Source organism: Stegostoma tigrinum, chromosome 2 (genome assembly GCF_030684315.1).
Source record: "Stegostoma tigrinum isolate sSteTig4 chromosome 2, sSteTig4.hap1, whole genome shotgun sequence".
NCBI lineage: Eukaryota > Metazoa > Chordata > Chondrichthyes > Orectolobiformes > Stegostomatidae > Stegostoma > Stegostoma tigrinum.
Window position 1 is genome coordinate 145,326,428 of NC_081355.1, and position 10,432 is coordinate 145,336,859.

Consider the following 10,432-nt stretch of genomic DNA (forward strand, 5'->3'; position numbering starts at 1 on the left):
TTGCGAATCGAGTGATAATGCCACTGATTTGGTTTGGCTTACTAGCCCTGTGTTGTAATTCTTGTAAAAAGTGGCATCATTTTATAGAGCATTAAAAAAGACAGCTTGCTAATAGGTTAGACCATCATTAGTATGGAGATGCCGCAAGAACAAAAATCAAAAGAAACTGCAGACTAAAACAGAAGATGCTGGAAAAGCTCAGCAGGTCTGGCAGCATCTGAGAAGAAAAGCTCAGAGTTAACGTTTCAGGTCCAGTGACCCTTCCTCAGAACAACCTTTTTCAGCAACTTCTGTTTTTGCGGCGAGAACAGTTACCTATCAATTTTAACTCTCAGGCCAAGCAAGTAGACTCTCAAAGTCAGGGTTTTATCATAGGAATGCAGCAAACATTGGCAGCCCCCTCAACCCATTTCTTTTCCATGAAAAAAAGGTGCAACAGATTTAAAAATTCTTTTGCTTACATAAAACAGTTCTGTGAGCTGAACTGGTGATCTGAAAATTCGTTTCCATGCTATACCATTGGCCATTCACAACCAGCAACATACCAATCGTGTTGAAACAGCCTGTGCTTGCAAGCCTCAAAGTACATGCATCATCAAATGTGATTTTGCAATTGTAAATTGTTCATTAAATAATCTGAAATTGAGCTAAGAGTTAAAGCAGAAACCACTTTAAGATCATCAGTAAGGATCACAGTCTGATGCATTTGTGCAAGCTAGATGCTATGAATATTAATATAGAACAGTCTCCTTGTCCAGAATAATCAAAAATTAACAGAACTTGTTTTATTTTATTTAATTGGCACCTTGCACAACCTCCTAATGTCCAAAATAATTTTACAGCTAATGTACTTCTCGGCAGTGACTATTGTAAACTAAGAAACTCTCTCCCTCAAAAAAAGCAGTCAAAGCAGAAATAGGTAAATAAATTCTTCATAAGAAAGGGATAGTGAGGTCTATCAGAGATAGGCACAACTGTGGAGTAATCAGATCATTCGTGATCTTACTGAACGGCAAAGCAGGCTCGAGTAGCCTTCTCATGCTCCTAATATTTGAATACATATTTGAAACACGACAGCCAATTTGGATATAGCAAGTTCCCATAAAATGTAATGAGATATGAACCAGATAATCTGCTTTTATGATGTTCACTGAAGGGTACCAATGACTAAATTCTCTGCCCTTCTTTGAAATAGGGTCATGAGTCTTTCATGCCCACATTTTAGAGAAGACTGGGTCACTCACTTGACAAATAGCAGTCCAACACTGCCTCAGGGCTTGATTTTTGTCTCCGAATCAAGACAACCATAAATAACACAGGCGGTTCAAAAAGGTGGCTTGGAACCACCTTCAAGATGGGCAATAAATAAATTTGAAGCTCATGTAAGACACTAATAACCAAAACTAAACAAAAATAATGCAAGATATAAAATTTGTTATTAATAATGTTAGAAACAAAGAAACAAAGAAACCTACAGCACAGGAACAGGCCCTTCGGCCCTCCAAGCCTGCACCGATCAAGATCCTCTGTCTAACCTGTCATCTATTTTCTAACTGTCTGTGTCCATTTGCTCCCTGCCCATCCATGTACCTGTCCAAATATATCTTAAAAGACGCTAACGTGTCTGCGTCTACCATCTCCGCTGGCAATGCGTTCCAGGCGCCCACCACCCTCTGTGTAAAGAACTTTCCACGCATATCTCTCTTAAACTTTCCTCCTCTCACTTTGAACTCATGGCCCCGAGTAATTGAGCCCCCCACTCTGGGGAAAAGCTTTTTGCTATCCACCCTGTCTATACCCCTCATGATTTTGTAGACCTCAATCAGGTCCCCCCCTCAATCTCCGTCTATCTAATGAAAATAATCCTAATCTATTCAACCTCTCTTCATAGCTAGCACCCTCCATACCAGGCAACATCCTGGTGAACTCCCTCTGCACCCTCTCCAAAGCATCCACATCCTTTTGGTAACGTGGCGACCAGAACTGTACACAGTACTCCAAATGTGGCTGAACCAAAGTCCTATTCAACTGCAACATGACCTGCCAACTCTTGTACTCAATATCCCGCCCAATGAAGGAAAGCATGCCATATGCCTTCTTGACCACCCTATTGACCTGCGTTGTCACCTTCAGGGAACAATGGACCTGAACACCCAGATCTCTCTGTTCATCAATTTTCCCGAGGACTTTTCCATTTACTGTATAGTTCACCCTTGAATTTGATCTTCCAAAATGCATCACCTCACATTTGCCTGGATTGAACTCCATCTGCCATTTATCTGCCCAACTCTCCAGTCTATCTGTATTATGCTGTAATTTCTGACAGTCCCCTTCACTACCAGCTACGCCACCAATCTTAGTGTCGTCAGCAAACTTGCTGATCAGACCACCTACACCTTCCTCCAGATCATTTACATATATCACAAACAACAGTGGTCCCAGCGCAGATCCCTGTGGAACTGGTTACAGGTCTCCAATTTGAGAAACTCCCTTCTACTACTACCCTCTGTCTCCTGTTGCCCAGCCAGTTTTTTATCCAGCTAGCTAGCACACCTTGGACCACATGTGACTTCACTTTCTCCATTAGCCTGCCATGGGGAACCTTATCAAACGCCTTACTGAAGTCCATGTATATGACATCTACAGGCTTTCCCTCATCAATCAACTTTGTCACGTCCTCAAAGAATTCTATTAAACATATGAACATTACAATGGCTAACATTCACAAATGCAACCAGCTGAGCTTTTTGTTTTACTGCCCTTGATTTTACAGGAAAAATAGACAAACAATCCACTGGAGTATTACATTCAATTCTGGCCACGATACTTCAGGGAGGACTTGAGGGTCCTTGAGAGTGTACAGATGACATTCAGCAGAATGATTCCAGGAATAACAGAACTTTAGCTACTAAGTTTAGTTTGAAGAAGCTGGAACTGTTCTCCATGGCGCATAGAAAATGGACGGGGATTTAATCAACGTGAAAAAGATGCCGACAAGTTTAAATAAAATAGACAAAAGCTGTTCCCATTTGCCAATGGACTAGTGGACAGAGATTTCAAATTTTGGGAAAGAGATACAAAGGTAATGGAGGAAGAATTTTTTTTGTTAATTCAGTGTGCAGAGACAAATTGGAACAAACAAAAATCCTGCAGAAACACTATAGGCTTGATTTGTAAAAGAAGCATTTGTGAAGGAAGAAACTTGTACATTAACAAAAGTTAATGTTCAGAATCCAATATAATGCCTTCTCAGAGGTTCATGTGGTACACTGGTCCCAACCTCTGAGCCAAAAGACCTAGGTTAAAGACCCACCTGCTGTAGAGATGTATCGTGCCACAGCTGAACAGGTTGGTGAATAGTAAGAATAATGCCTCTTCAGAAGTCCTTGATCTAGTACACATAGGATCATAAGTTGTAGCAGAGGTAGGCCATTCAGCCAATTGAGTCTGTTCCACAGATCAGTGGCTGAAGTGAAAATCCTCAACTCCACTTTCTTGCCTTTTCCCTTTAACCCTTGATTCCCTTGCTGATTAAAAATTTGCCTGTCTCAGTCTTGAACATACTTAATGACCTAGCTTCAACAGCCCTCTGCAGTAAAAAAAATTCTGGATTTATTACCCTCCAGGAGAAGAATATCCTCCTTATCTCCATTTGAAATGTGCGAGATTATGCACTGTGGTCCTAGACCATCACTTCCAGGAAATAAACTGGTATGGCTACAGGAGAATGAGATTGACTGGACTGCCCTCCAGAGAGCTAGCGCAGTTTGTATGGTTTAGAAGGGGTGGACACTAGGAAGTTGTTTCCGTTGGGCGGGGAGACTAGGACCCATGGACATAGCCTTAAAATTAGAGGGGGTAAATTTAAAAATGAAATGAGACAACATTTCTTCAGCCAGAGAGTGGTGGGCTTGTGGAATTCATTGCCACGGAGTGCAGTGGAGGCTGGGACGTTGGATGCCTTCAAGGCAGAGATCGACAAATTCTTGATCTCAAAAGAAATCAAGGGCTACGGGGAGAGTGCAGGGAAGTGGAGTTGAAATGCCCATCAGCCATGATTTAAATGGCGGAGTGGACTTGATGGGCCGAACGGCCTTACTCCCACTCCTATTATGGTTTTATGGTTTGATAGCTTTTAATTCATTTGTGGGTTGTGGGCAATGGTTGGTAGGCTGGCATTTATTGTTTATCCCTAATTGGCATGGAAAAAGTGGTGTTGAAACATAGCAGTCCTTAGGATGTACGAAGGCTCACAACACTGCTAGAAAGAAAGTTCCAGGATTTTGACCCAGCCAGAATTAAGAATATAGTTCCACATCAGGATGGAGTGTGGTTTGGAAGAGAACCTGCAGGCAGTGGTGTTCCCAAGCTTCTGGCACTCTTGCATTTCTGGGTGGAAGGGGTCATGGATTTGGAAGACTAAGTCAGACGAGCTTCCATTGACCCTGTCTCCTGGCCAAAGATCCATGAAATCCTTGCTCTACCTCCCACACCCCCGGACTCCCCAGTCACTTCTTCCCTGACTCCTGGCCACGCCCCCCAGCCACGTCCCTTCAACTACACTAGCCCTCCTAGCCATGCTCCCGCCCACCAGCTACGTCCCACCCCACTGCCCACGCAACTAGTCATGCCCCACTCCACTCCGGACCCGCCTCCCACTCTCCCCCAACCCTCCAGGGGCAGCCACGCACCAACCTCCCCCTACAAATCCATGCCGGCCACACCCCCTGACCTCTCGCCAACATGGAAACGCCCCCGCCGGTTCGCAGCGGCCGTTGCCAGGGCAACCGTTGGGACAGAGAGGATGGAGTAAAGGACGGTGAAGGGGGTGGCGACGGGGCCGGGGAATATTAAGTGAAGATTCTGCCTGTAAACGCGTCGGTAGACTAACACACAAGACACACCGGACTCACCCTGTTCCACAGTCAATCACACAGGGAGGTAAGTTGCCGGTCATACCGTCAGGATAGTAAGGGAGTCGGGGGGTGGGGGGGGCTAGGGAATGATTAAAAAAAAGACTTTTTATTGCCAGTGAGTGGCGATCGGAGTCTGGATCTAGCTGTTTAAAGCAGGGGCAGGCCTGCGGTGTGGGGAAGGCGCCAACCGTTAACCGCCGCGTCTCCGCATCGGCGCGCGCCGAGCACTTCCGGGGTCAGCGCCGCTAGAGGGCGTCAGTTCGCGTTGCCCGCGGTCGTCAACCGCCGATCGCCCCCGTTCCCTTAAACATAGAACATCACAGCACAGTACAGGCCCTTCGGCCCTCGATGTTGTGCCGACCTGTCATACCGATCTGAAGCCCATCTAACCTACACTATTCCATGTACATCCATATGCTTATCCAATGACGACTAATGTACCTAAAGTTGGCGAATCTGCTACAGTTACTACTCTGAGTAAAGAAACTACCTCTGACATCTGTCCGATATCTTTCACTCCTCAATTTAAAGCTATGCCCCCTCATGCTCGCCGTCACCATCCTCGGAAAAAACAGGGGCCTGTGGGATCTTCCTCAGCACCGGGGGAGTGTGGTGTAGGTTATTGAGCTGTCGTTGAAAATCTCTGAAGAGCGCAGCTTCTTCCAAAGTGCATCCAGACTTAATGCCAATCTCCTTTCTCCAACACCCTCCCCGCTTGCACGTTACCCACTCCCTCTCTTGAATGCCTCTGTTCAACACACCCTCGCCACACTTCCAGCTATTTGCGTTACATACACTAACTTCTCGCTGAGTGAGGAAGGCCTTTTCTGCTTTTGTGACTCACTTTAAATCTGTGCCCGCTGGTTCCTCCCTACTCCTGGACCGGGAAGTCAGGGTTCAGGCCCCCACCTGCTCCAGACCTCTTCTTCAAAGCTCATCTAGCAGTCATCTAGACTCAAGCCGTTAGCTTGCTGTCTCCCCACGGATGCTGCCTGACACGCTGTGATTTCCAGCAGATTTTTTTGTTTTCAGTACAGATTCCAGCTTCTGCTGTAATTTGCTCCTGTCTCCAATCTATCCTTAGGACTGAAGTTCCTCGTCCCTGGAACTAGCCATGTAAATCGCAGCTGCACTCTCTCCAATATATTCAAGCCTTTCTTATGCTCTGGCATCCACAACTGTATACACACTACTTCAGATCAGGTCTCACAAATGGTGTAAAACTGGGATCACCTCCCTGAAGATTTGAAAGGTTTAAGGCAGGGCTCAGAGATACATTACAACAACACGAAGTGGTGGATGTTTGGAATAATTTCCATGGAAATTCTATTCTACAATGAGGAACATAAACAGTAGTACTTGGAAATGACAATTCTGCAGCTCCACATGGTTTGAGGATCTGCAATACCCTACCCCAAAATGCTAGAGAAACTCAGGTTTAGCAGCATCTGTGAAGAGAAACACAAAGTTAATATTTGAGGTCTGATGTGACTTTTCTGTTTCAGGATTATGGAATCTAAGCAGTAGAGCTAGCCGGTTGAGCTACATTGTACCTCCGTGTCCCAGACCTGAAAATCACTTTGCTCCTGTGTTTTTGTTCCAGTCTCAGCAACAAATTAAGGTTCACTAAAAATGTTAACTTGAGGCTTTTGGAGGGTTCCTCAAAAACAAGATGGGTGTAAAAACATACTTGGTAACACAAATGCAGAATGGTAGATGTATAATTCTATGTTCGGATTTGTTAAAAGAATGACCTGCATGTATGTAGTAGTTTTTGTGAGCGCAGGATCTCCCAAAGTGCTTTACAGCCAGTTGTTTTGAAGTGTCAACAGTGTAAATTTCGAAAGATAATAGCCAAACACATTGTGATAAGCAGTGGATAAACTTTTTTGTGATTTTCGAGGGTAACAGGGTCTTGGTTTGAAAGCCGACACCTCTGACAGTGCATCACTTGTTCTGTAATATCAACGCTGAAGTTTGTGCTAACATCCTAGAGTAAGTACTGAACCAGGAACTTTTCAGACTGAGTTAAGTGTTGAGCCACAGCTGACTGTAAGGAGTTCCAGATTTTCACTATTCTTTGTTTGAAGATCATCTTGATTCCACCCTTGAATGGCATAGCTTTATTTTTAAAATTACAAGTTCTTGTGCTGGATGCCTCCAACAGGAATATACCAACTTTAATTCATCTTAAACACCATAAATAATTCACCCTTTAATCTTCCATGTCTAAATCCTGTAAACAAAGCCTACCATCCGATTAAAATTGATGCACAAATCACTAAAACAGAAAAGACATGAAGTGTGGCAGTGTAGATCAATTTAATCAAAGACCTGAGGTAATTTGCCTGGGAAGAATGTTCTGCTGCCTCAGTTATAAAAAGTTAATATTTAATTCATTATTAGATGTTGTGTTCATTATGGGATGTGTAAGATCAGTGATAATTTACATCAATTAAAGAGCTGTTCTCATAAAATCAATGAACTTTTTCATAGCTGAAGATCTGATTCTTGCTTGTTATGTCCTGGTTAAGGTTGTTAATGATAAACTTGTGCACTGTTCTGTAGCTGGAAAATATGTAATGCTAAGATCACAAACTGTAAGAGTTAAATGTTTACTAAACAATCCCCAACTGAAGAAATGATCGAACAAGATGTCATTTTTGTAACAGATTTTGACTCATGGCAAAGTAATAATGTAAATTAAATATATATTAACATGGTACAAACTGTAAATTATAGCTTAGTTATACAACAAGGTAAATTTCACTAATTTTCTAGACAGTCTAGAATGCTCTCTGTTTCAGCTGCAAAGTTCTTCCAAGCTTGGATCTTCCTAAGGCATAATTCAGTCCCTTTCCGAAAAGAATTTAACCAATTTTCCAAAACCTGTTGTTTCCACTTTATCAAGATTCCATCCATGTAATAATCTGTATTTCTTTGTGGAACTTTCTCAGCATTCATTGGCCTATCTGAACTGGCTTTACATGGTAAGGCTGATTCTGGGCATTCGATCATGCTCAGAAGTGAAAGAAACAGCAGTACATGCTTCCATATTGCTGAAGAAGCTAATTCTCCAAATCAGCTTGCTGACCACCTCCTCTCGTCAACCTTTCTCTTCCTCTTTGTGTCTGTTTACTTCAAGGCCTTGTTATTTTAACACCCTTCCTTGCGCTGCTTTGAGAACCAAGGTCTCCAAATCACAAAGACTGGCATTTCTAATATTCAGGAAATACAGTTGGGTTCTTTATGTGTGAGTTAAACTCTTAACAAGTTCTTTTCAAACAATTTTTAAAACATTTACAATTTTCCAATATGAGAAAGTAATTACAAATTTCTGGAAAAGCTCAGCAGGTCTGGCAGCATCTCTCGAGAGAAATCAGTGTTAACATTTTGGATCAACTGGCCCTTCTGGGTGTCCAGTTCTGAGGAAAGGTCACTCAACCTGAAATGGTGGCTCTGATTTCTGTCCACAGATGCCGACAGACCTGCTGTGCTTTTCCACCAATCTCTATTTTTGCTTCCGGTTTACAGCATCTGCTGTTTTATTTTTAATTACAAATTTCTTACTATTACTGCTTCTGGCTCAAAGATCATCAAACAAGTCAGACCCAATATCGGTGGCCCCAAAATGTTGAACTGGAAGCATTATTTGAGGCAAACCAATGGCCAGAATTTGGAAAACATTTCTTTCCACCAATATACAGCACCATTTCATCTGGCTAGCCACTTTCTGGTAGGGGATTGACCACCACTCGCGCAATGATACAAACCTGTACTACTCCAGCAACTGTACCCATTCTCTGCCCTTACAATACCTTAACTAATCTTCTTGAAAGTTGATAGCTAGTGTGAGTACGAAGAAGGTTTTGACAAAACTCCAAATCTTTTATTAGAAAAAGGAGATTGATCCACTTTTACAGAAAGTCAATTTCCATTCTTCCATGGCAGAGGTAACTCATGCATTGGGCCTCTCTTGTCAATAAACCAGCCTTTTCTCAGTTGACATTGAGATGTTTGCCTCAAAGGTTGCAAACACTGGATTTATCTATAACCAGTGACACCATTTATCAGATTGAGAAGCGATAAGGTATTGTTATTCCAGGTGTCTCATAATGTGGACTGGTGTTTTATTATTGAAATGTCAAACACTGTAAGAATCATGTTTCAAAGTCACAGATTGCAATTTTAGTCAGCGGATGAGGAGATTATGAGTGAAAATTGTGTATTTCTCCCAATTTTAATAAAAACGGAAAATAGAGTTAGATTTACATAACTGTGTAACAGCCAAGGTGAATCTGCTGATTTGGTGTTATAATTTAGGCAGAGTGGTCTTCAAAATCCTTAATCAAGTTATCCACTTGTCATCTCACAACAGGGCTCCTAACGATCATTCCAAAAATAAATGTTATTAAAATTGAATTTCCAAAAGTAAGTAATCACTGCTGTGAAGACAGAACTGTGATTGTTTGACCTCTGAGCAGTTGACGAAAGTGACTTTGACTGATAGATGTGGCATGACTGTGGGAGTTTTTTTTTAAACTTCCATTCTTTGGGATGTAGGCATCACTGGCAGGGCCAGCATCGAATGCCCATTCCATTGGCCTTTGAAAAGGTGGTAATAAGCCTTATTCTGGAAATTCTGCCTTCTCTGTGTTGAAGGCACTTTCAAAGTACCATTTGGTAAGAAGCTCCAGGATTTTAACCCAATGAAAGAAAGAAAGATTTTCACTTGTATAGCATTTTTTGTGACAACCAAAGTCTCAAGTCCCTTAAGTGCCAATGAAGCACTTTTGAAGCGTGGTACCAGTTGTAATGTAGTAACAGTAAAGGAACTGTGATATGTTTCCAAGCTAGGACAGGTTGTGACTTTAAAGGATCTTGAAGATATTCACATGCACCATTGTACCTTGTACACAGTAAAAGAGGAAAGCTCCTTGGAGGGATACAGAATGAGTAATAGAGACAAAATGAGGGATTGATATGCTTCCTGTGAATCTAACTTCCAAAAATACTCCAAGTAAGTTGAGTTTTATAACAAGTAAAGCCTCTCAGAGAGATACTATATGAGTAGGAGAGAGAAGAAACTTTGAGAGAGAGTAAGATGCACAATCTTTGACCCAAAAGGAGAAGAGAAGCAGAAGGGGACAGAAAGAGAAGCAAAAGAGTTAGGTAAAGAAATGCAAAGAACTAGAAATAAACAGCAGCAGAAAGGGGAACTGATAAGGCAGAAGCTGTATTTACCGATAGTGGAAACTCATGAATACTGTTCATGCTTGCTACAAGTGCTGAAACACTTGCATTTCTGGGAAAAATTAACTAGGAAACTGGCAAAAAACGTGATATCTAATGTACAAAGCAAATCAATTGCCTCCCTATTATATCATAGAACATAGAACGATACAGCGCAGAACAGGCCCTTCGACCCTCGATGTTGCACCAACCTGTGAACTAATCTAAGCCCCTCCCCCTACACTATCCCATCATGTACTTATTCCAAGGACTGTTGAAATTGT

The 10,432-nt window shown here is 42.3% G+C and overlaps 1 protein-coding gene across 2 annotated transcripts in view; it reads right to left on the bottom strand.

Moving 5' to 3' along the window:
• Nucleotides 1–5,106, bottom strand: part of LOC125460628 (actin-related protein 3B-like) — a 139,450-nt gene extending 134,344 nt beyond the window's left edge. For both annotated transcript variants that reach the window (XM_048548279.1, XM_059642133.1), the window contains exon 1: nt 4,914–5,106. In XM_048548279.1, the coding sequence (XP_048404236.1) occupies nt 4,914–4,957 (44 nt within the window). In that variant the 5' untranslated portion in view covers nt 4,958–5,106. The remainder of the gene's footprint in view (nt 1–4,913) is intronic.
• Between the last annotated feature and the right edge of the window lie 5,326 nt (nt 5,107–10,432).